At 43.3% G+C, this 17,323-nt stretch overlaps 1 protein-coding gene across 4 annotated transcripts in view; it reads left to right on the top strand.

Annotated features, from left to right (window-relative positions):
* MKRN1 (makorin ring finger protein 1) overlaps nucleotides 1–17,323 on the top strand; it is a 31,127-nt gene that overhangs the window by 7,568 nt on the left and 6,236 nt on the right. For 3 of the 4 annotated variants that reach the window (XM_053254764.1, XM_053254766.1, XM_053254763.1), the window contains exons 2-4: nucleotides 9,186–9,314; nucleotides 12,672–12,898; nucleotides 14,404–14,630. In XM_053254764.1, the coding sequence (XP_053110739.1) occupies nucleotides 9,186–9,314; nucleotides 12,672–12,898; nucleotides 14,404–14,630 (583 nt within the window). The remainder of the gene's footprint in view (nucleotides 1–9,185; nucleotides 9,315–12,671; nucleotides 12,899–14,403; nucleotides 14,631–17,323) is intronic. The other variant, XM_053254765.1, reaches the window with a different exon arrangement.

Genomic DNA, 17,323 nt, shown 5'->3' with positions numbered 1-17,323 from the left:
TGAGTTTTGTGCATGAGCATAACTAAAAATTCCATTTTAGAAAAAGATTGAGGGTGGTGTGGCAGACAGTCAAGAGAGACATCCTCATTTAGAGAGCAGGACAAGGAACTGCATTAAGGGCAGCATTCTTACAGTTTTTAGGGATTTTTTTTAATGTTATACACATGTAACAAATAACCTGCCACCATGAGCATTCCATACCTTATACCAGCTCCATCCCCCTCATGCCTTTTTGTTTGCAGGGTAGTCAACCTTTGGCACCACTCCACCTGTTGTTGAACTACAAAGCCCATCACTCCCAGCCACAGTTCATTGTGGACTACCCTTTGGCACTCAAACAACTGGACTGCCAAAGGTTGCCTACCCCTGGGATCGTCCATGGTGGTGGGTTTTTTTTAATAGGTCAATTTAATATTCAGCAGCAGATTTTAAAGTGAAGTTTCTGCAGATAGCAAAATCTTTGCAAATGTGCTTCACACACATGGATATAACCTGAATTCAAAACTGCAGAGTTATAATGTGCTGTGTGTGCACACATGCAGATGGAGTTGTACCATGACTACACAGACTGGGCAGCTCCTATATTGAGTGGAGGCCAATGTTCTCTCTAATTTTTTTCATCTGTGTGTGGAATGAGTTTTGTTCTGGGCAGCAGTATCAAGGCAGTGTGTGTGCACATGCATTCAGAGTGGGACCTTCCAGATTCAACCTGAGCGGGATCTAAAATTAACTGAGTGGGCATCAAAAACCATATGAGTGTGCGCACACATGCATTCCTTAGAGGGAACACTGGTGGAGGCCTGTTTGGTGGACTTCATAGTGCACAAAATACCCATGCTGCACTTCCCATATGATGGTAGCTTTGCATTTTCCTGCACAGAGGGGAATGCAGTATGTATGAAGTGCCCCTCAGACATCAAGTTGGATGGCCTTTTAATTTGACTGTTGTCAACAGAATCAAGGGAGGAGAAATCAATTCTTTCCTCTCTTAGAATAACTGGGACAATGCCAAGAATGGTTTTCAAACATTCCAGCCAGAGATGTGGGGTTGAAATATTTCTGGAAAATTTCCCCTTGCTTCCTTTTCTGTGGACAATTTTCCATTCCTAAAAACTCATCAGGCGGCTTCACATGATCAGCAGTTGGTGGGAACTGCTGGTTCCTGACACGTGCGTTCCTAGCTGGGCAGGTACTTCTCATTCTGTGTTGTCCGAAATGCCAAGTCCGGTTCCCGAGCATCACTTCTCTCCACCATCCGCTGCCTGGCTTCAAATGTAGATTACAGATGTCGGGTGGTGGAGGGAAGTGTTTGGTGGGAACTGGACTTGGTCAGGTTTGGATGAAACAGAAATGAGCAGAAGTAGCTTCTTGTGCTGGGAGTGTGCATTTGCTGGGAACCAGCAGTTCCTGCCAGATTACTTTTCACTATTTGTCTGAAGTCACCCATTGTTTCATAAAATTAATTAGTAACCATGAATGGATGTCAATGCAATATCAGGCAAGCTTGACAATTTCAAAGTTGTAACTAATTTTTTCAAGGGATTATCTCTAGGAAGTGTGTGAGAGTTCATAGATGTTGTGGTCCAATAAAAATATTTTTTCCATAAAAGGCTTTGCATTTGTGTTAATATAACATTTAAACCACATTATATGCCTAACCCCAGCCCCCTCAATCAAATATTTCAGTTTGTTGACTTTGCGACTTGAAAAAACGTTGATACAGTTTGGCAAATTCTTATGGCTAGGTTTTTAAACTAAATATTTAGGTCAAATTAACATGCCGAATCAGATCACAATCTATTTAGGGCATCAGGAAAATGTACTTTTTCTGAGAAAATTTATGCAACTTTTATGCAAATGAGGAACCATTTGCATGGTTGAATTTTCCAGAAAACCCATATCTGAGTCTAGTTTTGGAGATCTATTTCCACATAAACCTGTCTGCTGAGAAACCCCTGAGTATCTGCTACAGAATCTGTTAGAGGACTCTGGAGCATAATCTAGGGCACACACTTGGTTCAAAAGATATTTTTAGGAAGAGTAGTAGTGGGTAGGAAAACTTGTCTAGTTTTGCAGATCTTCTCACAGATGATTTCTTGGTGAGAAATCAAGGCACCACCAGATTGATTAAGAATATTTACAGTATATATTCTCTTCAATTAAAAAAAAAAATCCTCAAAGCAGCTTACACAGTAAAAGCAATGAGAAGATTATTCCTGTCCCAAAGGGGATCACAGTCTAAAAACAGACACAATGCAATAGCCACTGGAGGGATGCTCTGCTGCGATGATAAGAAGAGTTCCCCACAGAACACAGTTTGAAGCCACTACTGTAAAAATTTTAAGTTAAGACAGCAAACCTTCTGAAAATATAAAGGGAAATATTTATGAAGCTGTGTTACTCATTTTAATAGAATTTAATTAGGTTTCTTCAACCTTTTCAGACCAGGGGTTCACTTTAATGCAGGGCTTGACAAATCCCAGGTGCCAGGGAGCCATGTGGTTCATTATTAGAACATTATTTGTCCTATGCAGCCCTGTTTCTCTTCTAAGTATGCTGCATTTATCCCTCCCCCCACCCCCAGGAATGTCCATCACTAAGATAATTTTGTTAGCTGTTCATTGTCTCGCTCCTAAAATTTTGAACTGACTCCTAGAGCCAAAGAAAATTTGACAAGCCTGTTTTAAACCCAAGCTGAAATGTGGAATCTACTGAATTCCCCCGCCACCCAAATCTTTGTCTTTTGTGTTAGTCTCCCCCTCTCCCACCCTCTCTCTGTGTTTTTAAAAATGGTGGTGATACCAATATGTCTGGCCCACTTTAGGTCATGATATGACCATTATAATATGTTTGTTAAAAACCAGTAGATTAGAACTTCAATAAGCTCTTGGTTGTACCTCAGATGAGGTTCTTAATGTGAAATCTGTGTCCAATTGTATTTGGACACTTAAATGTTATGTTACCCATATATACAAGGACTGGTGAGAGATATCTTAGAGTGCTTATTTTTAGGAAGAGGTGCAAGGACAACATAATATTGAGTCATGTATCTGTGTCGGTCTCACTTGCTACTTGAAGTGCAAATGTGTTCGTGACTGATACCAAAACTGATCTACTCCTAAAAGTAATGGGAAGCTGACTGCCCATATCTTCGTGTTTCAGTATCGCCTGGCATCTTTCACTACTTGATCAGGGGATTTTTAGAGTTTCCTTTTGCAGAATGCAAATACTATGTTCAGTAACAACTACCAGGTAGACGGGCTCCATCTGGGAATCAAGGTGTTGTCTGACTTTCAGTTTCTGAGGGATCAAATGAGCCAGTGCTTCCTCCTTTCTGTACCATACAAGGCACTTTGCTTGTCACAGCTAGAGGCAGCAGCTTGTGGACTTTTCTGAAACAAAGAGGACAGAGTTGCATGTCCAGTTGGGGAACACAACACAAGCACCAGGGAAACATGTCCAAACTTCACATTATGCCTACAAAGGTTTGATTTTGGAAACCACCTTGAGATATAGATATTGGAAATCTGTCAATTAATAAATAAAGCCTAGCACTGCCTTCCCCAAAATATCCAGTACAGAGACTGAGTTATCTGTCCTCATTCCCTGCATCCCTTTTTACTGTGGTTTACACACACACACACACACACACACACACACACACACACACACATATATATCCTCTGGTCAGGAGCCATTAGGGTAAGCTTCAAAACTGATTTTTAAAACATGAGTGTTTTAAAATAGCATTTTGGGTGTTTGGTAGAAGGAACTGCCAGAAGGGTATCTAATAAAAACACTTGGATTAGTGTGTCGATGTGTGGTATTGCAACTATTAGAATTTTTATTCTCTCTGAAAGCTTTTCTTTATGAAAACTTCGCTGCGGGTCATAGGTTGCTAGATGGATCTATTGTTTATCCACAGCCTTGGCCTCTCATGGGCATTTATGCAGCACCACCACTGTATTTTACCCTGTTAGAATCTAGCCCTCATTCAGAAGGCTTATAGTCCAGGGAGGTGATGCCAGCCATGGTGCCTGCTGCTTACATTTCAACAGAACTGACACCACAGCCCAGTCTAATGCACATGGGAGATGTCAAGTTCATATTTCATGTTTATCGCATAGCATTCCTGTGTTGCGTTTGAGAGAAAGATTAATAGTTTAAAATAAAACCAGATGGTGCAGTTAGGAAAAAGTCTGTAAATGTTAACAGTATGGGATTGTCCATTGAATAAATGGGTTTTGTTTTGAGAAATAGGTTAACTTAATTCTGAATTACTTGTGGATATCTGAAGAAGGTAGCAAATTTGTGAGCTTTTTCTTTAAGACAGTGCATTGCCTGAAAAGCTTCACTTCATGCAATGCTTACTGGCTAACATGAGCAAATCTTCGTTTTTCTTCTGTTTGATAGGCAATGCTTGTAGGAAATCATAGGGTGTCTAGGGCATGCTTTCTTCTAAGGAATCAAATCATTTTCCTCTTAACATAGCTTCAGACTAGACTTTTTTCCAGTTAATTAGGGGCTCGTTTTTATATAAGAATCTTTGACATGACTAGGGCTGCCAGTGTATTAAAGAGTGTTTAATTTAATTATTATATTATTAAAAAACTAACTTTTTGAAATACTGAAGGAGGCCTAAGATATCCTATATGGTTCAGTGTTAGCAAGTATAAAGTGATGCATATTGGGGCAAAAAACTCCAGCTTCACATATATGCTGATGGGGTCTGAGCTGTTGGCGAAAGACCAGGAGAAGGATCTTGGGGTCTTAGTGGACACTAGTTTGTTGAAATTGTTGACACAGTGTGCAGCAACTGTGAAAAAGGCCAATTCCATGCTAAAGATCATTAGGAAGGGGATTGAAAATAAAACTGCTAATATCCTAATGCCCTTATACAAATGTATGGTGTGGCCACATTTGGAGTACTATATACAGTTCTAGTCACCATACCTCAAAAAGGACACTACAGAACTGGAGAAGGTGCAGAAGAGGAGAACCAAGATGATCAGGGGCCCAGAGCACCTTCCTTAAAAGGTAAGGCTACAATACCTGGGGCTTTTTAGTTTAGAAAAAAGACTGAGGGGAGACATGATAGAGGTCCATAAATTTATGCATGGTGTGGAATTTTTCTCCCTCTCGCATAACACTAGAACCAGGGGTCATCCCATGAAACTGATTGCCAAGAAATTTAGGACTGACAAAAGGAAGTACTTTTTCACACCTCACATAATTAACCTGTAGAATTCTTTGCCACAAGATGTGACAGCCTGGATGGCTTTAAGAAGGGTTTAGACAAATTCATGAAGGACAGGTCCATCAATGGCTACTAGTCTGAGGGCTATAGGCTACTACCATCCTCAGTGGCAAGATGCCTCTAAATACCAGTTGCAGGGGAGCAACAGCAAGAGAGGGGGCATGCCCTCAGTTCTTGTCACCAGATCCCAGAGGCATTTGGTGGGCCGCTGTGTGAAACAGGATACTGGACTGGATAGGCCTTGGGCCTGATCCAACAGGGCTGTTCTGAGTTAAATGGATAACTTAAGGACTGCTTACTCTCATGTGATCCTACCCACCCATAAAGATTCTTAAAGGAGATTCTGCTCTGTGTGCCACACCTGCTGAGGCTCATTTGGTGTGTACATAGAACAGAGCCTTCTTTGTAGTGGCCCACAGGCCCTGAAATGCTCTCACTGAGGTGATTCATACTGCTTGTTTCACCAGGCTTTGGGGTACCATAATGATATGGGGAAGGAATGAGGTTGTGTCTAATTTAAGCTGGCTTTATTGAGTTGGTCTTTGTAGTGTATTGATTTATGTTTTTAATCTTTTAATTTTAAAAAATTATATTTTGTATTTTAATTGGCCATGGTCAGAAAGTGACAGCCTAGAAATGATAAAAGAAATGGATACATTCTGAGATTTAGCTAACCTAAGTTTAATTAATTCACTGCCCCTGTCAACGCACATGAATTAAAATGGAGGTGGAATAATTTCCAGTCCACTGTGTGCCCATGGCCATGCATCTTTGGTTGTAGATACCATCCAAGTGACATCATGTAGCTTGAAACTGCACACTCCCAGGGAGGAGCCTTCAGAGAAGATGGGAATACATCCCCATATTACTGCTCTGAAGCCAGAACTCAATGTGACACTTTAACACAGGGCCACCACACACAAAAAATCCCTCACGTAGACATCTCCTCCCCTCCCTATAATGTTTAGTTAGACCGACTAATGTCATTTCCCCTCCATTTTATGTAATTGGCGTGAGAGCAATGATACAAGGTCTGACTTAACATTAGGGAGAGAATTTGACACAGGGCTACTGGATTTGGTGATAACCTATGTCAAACAAAACTTTTCGTTCTATTTTCCACTCTGAGATGGGGGCTGGGGTGAGCATCTATATATTTATTTCTCCTAGGTTTACCCATCGCTAATCCCATGTGTGGCAGCTCTTGCAAGAGTTTGCGAGCAGCTGCCCGTTAGCGATGGGGACAGTAGAAAATAGGGATGCTGGCCCCTGGCTGGCTTCTGCTGACAGGAGCAGGCGGCGGTGGGCCGGGCTGGCCGCTGGAAATTGGCTGGCTGGCGGGCTGGTTTTCTGGCTGGCCCACCAGCCAGAAACTGCGGGCGGGCGAGGAAGAAGCTAGGCGGGGGAGGGGGGAAGTGGGCAGGGACAGGGATGAGGGAGAAGCAGGCTGGCCAGGCCAGTGGAGGCACAGGTGCTCTGCACCCAGCCCAGCTAGTTTTTCTTTATTTGGTCAGTGGAGAATTCTGTGTGCTGCATAGAGGCATCTGCAAAACTGATCAAATACTGTGCCATGATGTAATTGTTCTTGTTTGACTGTAGCTGCTGGTAGGGACTCCATAACGACAGCCATCTAGCAAGAGTGCCATTATGTTCAGGCCAGACAGCTTTAATTATTTCCAGGGCGATCAGAGCCACATTTTAGCCTCACAACAATCCTGTGAAATAGATTAGACTGAGAGAGCAAGAGAGCTAGGTCATCCAGTTGTCTTTATGGTTGAGCAGAGGCTAAAGCCTGGCTTTCTTACTTCCAAATCTAATGTGCTAACGAATGTGTCACACAATTTCACAGATACTCGGTTTGTGAAAATAATGCCAATCTGCTTAGGAGTTTCTCTGCTTGTGGTTACGTTAGCACATACCTGGTTCCCCCCTGTAAATACTTACAGGTTTTTCCCTTGGTGTGGCCATTACTCCCAGAATACATGGAGCAGCCCCAGAGACACCATCCACTTTCCTCTGGCAAAAAGCCGTGCTAACTTTAAGCATAAAAGTGCGCCCTGTGAGTGGGATGTGATTTGAAGTTGTTCAGTGGCAGTAGCCTGATCTCCTTTCATGGCAAGGCCTTGCTTTGCTGACCTGAATTTGTTGGAAGAAGGGTGGAGTAAAAACATAATAAAGAAATAAAATTTTGCACTGTTGTGAGGGCACATTTATTTATTTATTTATTTATTTATTCAATTTTTATACTGCCCTTCTGAAATGGCTCAGGGTGGTTTACAATTAAAAACAGAAACCATTAAAACCAATAACAAAACAGAAATATAAATATGAACACCAATTAAAAAACATCTTAAAAAACAATTAAACTATCAGAACAATTACAACCCTGAAAACCAGGTTAGCATTAAAACTAATTAAAACCCTGAAAGGCCAGGCCAAACAGATGGGTTTTAAGGGCTCTTTTGAAGGTCAGTAAGGAATTAAGATTGTAAATTTCTGCTGGGAGTGCATTCCACAGCCCGGGAGCAGCTACAGAGAAGGCCCACCTCTGAGTCTGGTGGTACGAACTGGTGATAACTGGAGACGGACCTCCTCAGATGACTTTAATGTGCGGTGGGGATCATGTAAAAGAAGGCGCTCTCTAAGATAGCCAAGGTGTTGCTTGGGCTGGGTTCTTCCAAGCTGCCTCATGTATTCTTCAGATGGATTATGATGAGGATGAGCAGACCAATTTTTCCAAAGACTGATCTTTAAATTCTTCTGCTTTAACTTGGAGGTAACCGTTTCACTTGAATGTATCTGTCTGGTGGAAATTAGTATTGCTAAGGTTTAGAGAGACTATGCTGACAGTTTTGTTTCCTCAGGGGGAAATTAGGTGATGCCCTTCTTTCCTCGGCTATTCTTAATGAAGCTTGGAGTATCCAAATGTGCATTGGTTCCACTTCATAGCCACATCTCGAGCTTGATAGCAACAGATTTGTGGTTTTCTAACGTTGAAAAATGACAAAAACAAAATCACCCCATCTGATACAAAAGCAGTAAGAAAGACCCAGTCTTAGGATGTTCAGAAATGTAGACAAGCTTCTTTATTAACATATGACGATGTGCCCAACGTGTTTCAGCTGTAAGCTTTTTTCAGGGGCATTTATCCAATAGTCTTATAAGAGATCTCCATTTAAAAAGAGGACTGCTACTTCATTCGTAGAAGAGAACAGGTGAGTAGCTGCGGGAGGAGGAAGAGCAGTGTGGCAGTGGCAGGATGCCTCTACCACTAGGTACAGGCAGTCGTCTGGCTACTTGCTAATAAGATGGCTAGTGCTAGTGAGGTTGGCAGTGGGCTGACAGAAGCAGCTAATCCGCTGTCCAAGGTGATCACCTCAACAGGCTTCATTAGTGAGCTACGAATATGTCGGTTCCAGGTCCATCAACCTTCTCCCATGAATTTGTCTAATCCCCCTTTCAAGTAATGAAAACCAGTAGCCATTGTCTCATCTTGTGGCAGCAAATTCAACCAGTTAGTTGTATGAAGAAATACTTTCTTCTGTCTGTCCTGAACCTACTGTCAATCAGTTCCATGGGGTGACCTTGAGTTCTGATATTACAAAGGAGGGAAACGTTTTCTCAATCTACTTTGTCAACCTTATGGATCATTTTGTAAACCTGTATCATGTTCCCCTGCAGTTGTCTCTTTTCTAAACTAAAAAGCCCCAGAGGAAGTTGGTCTAGCCCCTTGATCATTCTAGCTGCCCTTTTCGTGCTTGTGTGTGTGTTTGTGTGTGTGAGACAAAGTTTTGTGGCTGAGATTGAAGTTTCCTGTCCTAATTACTAGGATTCTTCAGCGTTGTTCATCCTTTGCATCAAGCATAATGGAATTCCTTAACTCTTACAGAATCTGCTTGAGCCATCTTTGCAATGCTCTGTCTTTCAGGTATTTCATGCATGGTGTTTGCAAAGAAGGGGACAACTGCCGTTACTCCCATGATCTCTACACTAGTCAGTCTGCCATGGTGTGCAGGTATTTTCAGCGAGGATGCTGTGCTTACGGAGATCGTTGCAGGTACAGAAATGCCGCTTAATGTTTTAACTTTGAATGAGGAGTAAATTCCTCATGTTAATGACCAACTTCCTTCAGTGGCTTTCTTACTCCCATCCTTGTTTAATTCCAGAGCAGTAAACTGGTGTGTGTGTGTTTGTGTGTGAGGTCAGCCATTTTAGTCTGTTGCAGTAAAAACAACTGCTAATACTCACTGTGTTGTGATATTGTGGTCAGGTTCAAACATAATACTAAACCATGGTTTAGCGCAGAGGTAGGCAACTTTGGCTCTCCAGCTGTTGCTGAAGTATAGTTCACATCATCCCCAGTCACAATAAACTGTGGCTGGGGGTGATCAGAGTTGTAGTTCAACAGCTGGAGAGCCAAAGTTGCCTACTCCTAAGCATTAAGAAAGCAAGCCTTGGGCTTGTATCACCCCCCTCCTTACACAAGGGGAGGAGATTGACAGCCTCCACTTCTGGTTTTGAATTAGCTACAGCTTTTCACCAGCTGATGTTATGAGATAGTATTCCGCCCCCGACCCCCGTGGTTCAAACAAATTGGGATCTGAAATCACTGTTTGACCAAATTTGTTTGAACTAGCCACAGTTCCCCAAATTTAAAAGTAATGGGAAACTGCTGTTCGTTCAAAACTAAGTGGAAGCTTTCAGTCGCTTTGTCTTGCATGGGGAGTGGGGAGCATGGAAACCAAAGCCTTGCCATGACTGGTTCATGTAGTTCTCAGTCATAGTTTAACATTGCTTCTGGATGAAGCCTATATATTTCTAGAAGTGCTTTATATACAGGAGAACCTTGTTAATCGTGGATTTGCCATCTGAGGTTTTGTGTATCCGTGGTTGGGTAATAGACACCAAACTGGCATACACGAGTGGGGGGGAAGACAGACACACATATCCGCGGGTCAGGGGTTGGCCACCAATATACTTGTAAAGGGGAATCCGGCAAGGAATTCCTTATTTTCCGACAAGGAAAATAAGGAGCCCTTTCAAGTAAAGGGCTTGGGTTGGAGGGGGGCAAGGGGAAAGGATTTCAAACCTCTCTGAGTATGTACTGTTGCCGCCGCCTCTATCCAATCCCCGCTGTTGCTGCCATCTCTGCAGTGATTTTCAAAGGTAAAATGTCCTGCCTCTGCCACAGTCCCATGGATTTTTAGATTTTCACCCTATTTTGGGCCAATTTCTTTAAAAACAAAAAAAACCCTCCCAATTTTTAGGGCCCCCATAGGTACCAAACCCCCACGATTCCATAGTCCCAATGGCCCGGTATTCACAGTTCTAGTATTTGTGGCACTAGCCGGGAACGGAACCCCCACAAGTACCGAGGTTTTCCTGTACACCACAGTTGTGAGCTTTATAATGGTTACCAGTGCTGTTAATATGTTGCCTAGTATCTCTTATGTCTGTCTTTGAAAAACACACACACACACACAAACGCACACACACCCGCCCCGGTTCCTCCCATTGCAGTGGGTAGCACCTGCTTTTGCTACTGCTTGTTTTCAGTCGTGTCAGGTCTGTCTTGTGGGTCTCCAGCTGCCCCGGTGCAGATTGGACTGTTGCCAGAATGCTGCCCGTTATGTTGCCACAGTTCCTAATACTTCTACGTTGACATGTTGGGCCCGCTTCTGAGGGGTTCAGTAGGGAGTGGCTGCATGGAATACTGTTCTTTAAACTCCTGTATGCATTTATAGGGAATAAGTTCATGGACAAAAAAGCCCTATTTGTGCTTGTAGGTGAGCCTATTGTGTCACTATAGCAGTGATCATGGTTGGTAAGCAAACTGTCCTTTGTATGAACTGCCATATTTGGATGAAATGGAAAACAGTGGCTTGTTGAAAAACCACAGTTGGAAGATTTATGTGAAAGAGAGGGGAGAGGAAGTGGGGAGAGCTTATTCTCATGAGGAAAAAGAGGGTTTACCGTAGTCTGAATTAGGCTGATGTCTTTAGACATTTAAATTCCTTAAATACAAAGGACATGGAATTGAATAGAATTTCTGTCATTGCAGTAAATTATCATAACATGTACAAGGCATGGGGTGTGTGGGGGTGTGGTGAAAATTTGTGAGTATGAGACTTTCTGAAGCTGTTGGGGGAAACCATCTCACCAGAAGCCACTTTTTTAGCTGAGAACTAGCTGCCTTCTCATTCTGCGTAACATTAGATGCAGCTTAAAAGCTCTCACATTGAATGAAGACTGATGAAGAAGAAGCAGCAACAGCTCGACATCTGCTGTCTACACCAGCTTGATTTGAATACCTAATTGGCTGAATATACTTTACTTGGACAACTGAGAGCCAGTGTGGTAGTGTAGGCAGAGTGTTGATCTTGGATCAGGGAAACTTAGGTTCCAAACCCCATTCAGCCTTGAAGCTGACTGAGTGTCACTCTCTCTGTGTAATCTACCTGTCAGGTTTGCTGTGAGAATAAAATGCAATAGCCCTATCTATTCCAGGTTTCATGGCAGAAGGGTGGGATACGCATGTGGAAAATTAAAATGTGGGGGGGGCAAGTTAGTTGTCAGCCATTCAATAATGAATTAGGTAGATGCTTAAAGTGTACTTAAAATGGGGGGGGGTAGGTGGGTGGAGAGAAGAGAATCTGGTACTTTATTTTCTATGAAGTACATGGAGATCAACCACTAGTGTCAGTCAAACTTAACAAGCACCTACACTTTCATTTATTTATAAAATCATTTGTATCCTGTATCTTCCACCCAAGTGCAGTCCTTAGAGCAATTTACAGCCCACTAAAAGAGGTGCTCTCAACCTTGGGTCCCCATGATGTTGCCGGACAGCTCCCATCATCTCCAGGAAATGGTGGGATCTATAGTCAGCAGTATCTGGGGACCTGAGGTTGGGAACCCCTATACTAAATCACAATAAAAAGATCAGTCAGTTGATCTAGGACACATGGCAAGAGCACAACATAAACATAAGCCAGAGAAGCAGCAAAAATGTCAGCAAAAACTGTATTGTAAAATGTGGGTTCAAACAGAATTATCTTCACCTTTCACCTGGATGTACTTAAGGAGAGAACTGAACCTCCCTAGCAGCGAATTCCACAATTTGAGCATTCCTTTTGGCAACTGGATGTTGTGGGATTTGTAAGCTCTGACAAAACTTGTCATCTACATGTGAGCAATGCTGGAAGATTTTAAACTTTAATATTTCAGTGGCATCCCCCCCCCCCCTATATCAAATCAGATCTCTTTATTTTGGTCAGCGACCAGCATGAGTGTTCTATATCCATTTCTCCTCTTGCTAGCAGTTCCCTGAAACAAAATTTCCATACTCTGTGCATTGTACACACATTATTTTTGCTGGGGAGAAAAACCAAATTCCGATTTTGCTCCTTACCAGATATGAACATACCAAGCCATTGAAAAGGGAAGACGTGACTACTGGGAATCCAGCTGCAAAAACCTATCCATCAGCTTCCGCAGATGTGACCCCACCTCCTGGAACACTTGAAGAGAGCTCGGCTGAGACTGATGTTGAAGACAAAGACCTGGCAGGAGCAGGAGCAGGGGCCGAAGACTGGGTGAATGCTGTCGAGTTTGTTCCTGGACAGCCATACTGTGGCCGTGGTAAGTTGGCTCCCTGAAATAGCGATACATTTCTGTTGCCAGCACTGGCCCTTCCTGGGTTTCTTGTGTTTTGGGAGTGGTGTTTTGTGCTGAATATGGCTCTGTTATGTAAAGACTTGGTGTGATCCACTAAGCTGAATGCCGCCCAGCAGCTATGTATGGCACACTCTCAGCTGCTTGCCAACCTCCCTGGACAGGCAGCAGTAAAACAAAAAACCACCAGGATTGGTTGTCTTAAAAACCATTGAAAAAACCAAAACATTTCCAGCTTTCAGACTGAAAGATTTATATATCTTTCGTTTCTGTGGCAATTGGAAAAAGCAGCATATAAATGGAATGGTATATAAAGCAATATAGCATTGAAAAGCATTATATAAGTAGTAGTAGTAGCAGTTCTACAGTATGTATTATTATATAAATTCTTATATTGTACTCCACTGATAATGGCTGCACAATTTCAGCCCTTCAACAGTTGTTGAACTACAGCTCCCATCATGCATGACTATTGGCCATGGTAGCTGGAGTGATGGAAGCTGTAGTCCAACAGAATCTATCAGCCTAACCTACCTCACAGGGTTGTTGTAAGGATAAGCATATACTTCCAGTCTTTATCTCTCATTGTTACACCCAAATCAGTTAACCACCTGCCTTTCTAATTTGTCTTCCTTCAGGGCGGTATCTGAAACCATTCTAGATAATTTGCCAGCAATTTCTTATTATTCACTTACTGTTTTCTGTCATTGTCAAATCTTAGGCAATATCCACCTTGTAATTTGTGTGTGAGAAAGTGCCAAAGTATGTATTATGTTAAATGCATCGTTTGGCCCTATATGTGTATGTGTTTTGCTTTAAATAACAATTGCGGGTGGGATTTTGGGGGTCACTTTACTCGCACAACGCTGTTCTGCTAAGGCAGAAACAACCTTTCTGTGAGTGGAAGAGGCTCACCAAGCCATAGTTCTAAAGAAGGTCTTGCATTGGCAATAATAGTTAGACTCAGGTGGAGGTTGCCAAAATGTGCTCACCCATGCTACCATTCCATATAGCAAGTGTAACTTTTAAAATTACCTGAGCCATTTTGGAAGGGCGGTATATCAATCAATCAATCAATCAATCAAATAAATAAATAAGATGTTTTTATCCCTATGCACCAGCCCTTATGCATTCAGTGTCTGCCCACTAGTGTGGTCTCATACAGACCCAGCAAATGCAAAGAGTAAGAGCCTTTTAAACATGACACCTGTTGCAGAGAGTGTTGGCACAAGTAAGTGCTTCCTGGTGGCCTCCACAAGGGGGCTGTAATGTTTAAACTGGTTAACAATAAAAGAAGTAAAACAGGAAGGAAATGCCTCCTTCTGGGGGTGTGGAGGCTCATGACAAGAGCTTTACCTATCAGAACTATTTTCCTTAGAATGATTTCCACAGACCATTATATTTTAAAAATGTGATTCGAGCTGTGACCTTCAAGAATCATATGCTCTGTATCTTCATTCTCACTCTCCTAGCTGCTCCATCCTGCACTGAGGCACCCTTGCAGGGGATGGTAATTGAGGAAGAATATGAAAAACAGCAAACAAACTTAGAGATGAAGAAACAGCTGTGTCCCTACGCCGCAGTAGGGGAATGCCGCTACGGAGAAAACTGTGTGTACATCCATGGCGATGTGTGCGACATGTGTGGCTTGCAGGTTCTGCATCCCGCTGATTCTGCACAGCGATCTTTGCACATAAAGGTAAGACAGGAAGAAGAGGCCAGATCTCTCTTGTTCAGACACTTTGGAGCCTTTGCAAGCTTGCAGACCTCACAGGTCCTCATAATCATTTTTTAACAGGTCCAGGCTTTTGTCTGACTGCCTGGGTGTGCCACTTTACAGTCCTTGTTCAGAGCAGCTTGGCAGGTCATTGGGCTTAGCCTAGAGATACAGCTAAAAAGTACAGTCTTCATTGTCCTTTCAGAAACCATGTCTAAAGTGTAACATATGCAGAACATACATACCACACTGCACTCTGTCTGCCTAGCAATGGAGCACTTGCACAGTTGCACAAGAGGCAACAATTGCACCAGTGCAGTTTGCCTAATGGCCCTCTGTTGCACAACTGTGTTTGAGTGATTGGTGTCTCTTGTGCAACTGTGTGAATTCTCCTTTGCTAGGCAGATGGAGCGTTGCAAGGTATGTCAGCCAGTGTAATGTGAGTTAGGCTTTCCTTTGTCTTCAGAATGCACACATTTTATTTGACAGCCCGTGATTATTAAAATTTCAGATTTGAGCTGGAGAGACCTGTATTGTAGTTCATTGGGGCTAGTCACTATCTCTCAGCCTGACCTACCTTGCAGGATAGTTGTATGGGGGAGGGGGAAATCTAGGCATATCTCTCTAAGCTCCTTGGAGGAAGGGTGAGACGAAAAATGTAATAAACAAGAAAACCCTTCCCTGGTGTTAATAAACAGATGGTTCACTTGGAAGCTCACGTCTTGCAGTTGAGAGGGACAACTGAGCAAAGAAAAATGGTGTGAGTGGAAGGGGGTGCATGGCACCACGGTGTGCTTTAAAGTTCCTGTGGCAAAGGCCTCAGGGAAAAACTAAGACTCCTGTGATCAGCTCGTGGTTTGCCAGCAGAGGTTAGTGGAATACAGTCAGTCTGGCTCAGCCAAACATGTCAGGGGAAGTGGGTTGGAGATGGTGCTGCTACTAGAGGAAAGAGTTTGGAGCAGTTGCCCTAAGAGAGTAGTTTGAAGCGATACATTTTGAAGGAAATGCCAGAGAAGGGTGAGGTAGCTGCCAGGGGAGGCCTTGAGCTGGTGTTTAGAAAAAGAGGTGTAGTAGCTGAGAGGTTTCCTCAGTCAGAGTGACTACTCTCTTGGCATTTCCAGGATACCAGAATCCAAACTACTTAGACACCCTGTCAGTTACGAGGAAATGCACACATGTATACATATTCTTTTTGAAGATTAAGGCTTTCCCTGTTGCTGCTTCCATACACTGAGGGAAATAGGTATTTGATCCCCTGCTGATTTTGTCCATTTGCCCTCTGACACAGAAATGACCAGGCTATAATTGGAATGGTAGGTTTATTGTAGCTGTGAGAGACAGAATAACAACAAACAAACCCTCAAAAGCCCAGTGCCCAAAAGTCAGCGATGGATTTGCATTGTACTGAGGGAAATAAGTATTCGATCCCCTATCAACCAGCAAGATTTCAGGCTCCCAGGTGTCTTTTCACTATATGCAGGTAACGAGCTGAGATGAGGAACACCCTCTGTAAGGGAGTGCTCCTAATCCCAGCTTGTTACAGTACCTGTATAAAAGACACCTGTCCATAGAAGCAAGCAATCACTCAGCTTCCAAACTCACCACCATGCCCAAGACCAAAGAGCTGTCGAAGGATGTCAGGGACAAGGTTGTAGACCTGCACAAGGCTGGACTGGGCTACAAGACTATCGCCAAGCAGCTTGGTGAGAAGGTGACTACAGTTGGCACGATAACTCGCAAATGGAAGAAACACAAAATAACTGTCAATCTCCCTCGGTCTGGGGCTCCATGCAAGATCTCACCTCGTGGAGTTGCAATGATCGTGAGAACGGTGACAAAGCAGCCCAGAACTACACGGGGGGAACTTGTCAATGATCTCAGGGCAGCTGGAACCATAGTCACCAAGAAAACAATTGGTAACACACTACGCCGTGAAGGACTGGAATCTTGCAGTGACCGCAAGGTCCCCCTGCTCAAGGCAGCACATGTACAGGCCCGTCTGCAGTTTGCCAATGCACATCTGAATGATCCAGAGGAGAACTGGGCGAAAGTGTTGTGGTCAGATGAGACCAAAATCTAGCTCTTTGGCATCAACTTGCCGTGTGTGGAGGAGGAGGAATGCTGCCTATGAGCCCAAGAACACCATCCCCACCGTCAAACATGGAGGTGGACACATTATGCTTTGGGGTTGTTTTTCTGCTAAGGGGACAGGACACCTTCACCGTATCGAAGGGACGATGGACGGGACCATGTACCGTCAGATCTTGGGTGAGCACCTCCTTCCCTCAGCCAGGGCATTGAGAATGGGTCGTGGATGGGTATTCCAGCATGACAATGACCCAAAACACACAGCCAAGGCAAGAAAGGAGTGGCTCAAGAAGAAGCACATGAAGGTCCTGGAGTGGCCCAGCCAGTCTCCAGACCTTAATCCCATAGAAAATCTGTGGAGGAAGCTGAAGGTTCGGGTTGCCAAACATCAGCCTCGAAACCTTTCTGACTTGGAGAGGATCTGCAAAGAGGAGTGGGACAACATCCCTCCTGGGTTGTGTGCAAACCTGGTGGCCAACTACAAGAAACGTCTGACCTCTGTGATTGCCAACAAGGGTTTTGCCACCAAGTACTAAGACATCTTTTGTGAAGGGATCGAATACTTATTTCCCTCACTACAATGCAAA

This window comes from Hemicordylus capensis, chromosome 5 (genome assembly GCF_027244095.1).
Source record: "Hemicordylus capensis ecotype Gifberg chromosome 5, rHemCap1.1.pri, whole genome shotgun sequence".
In the NCBI taxonomy this organism is placed as follows: domain Eukaryota; kingdom Metazoa; phylum Chordata; class Lepidosauria; order Squamata; family Cordylidae; genus Hemicordylus; species Hemicordylus capensis.
This window is presented reverse-complemented; position numbering and strand designations above follow the sequence as displayed.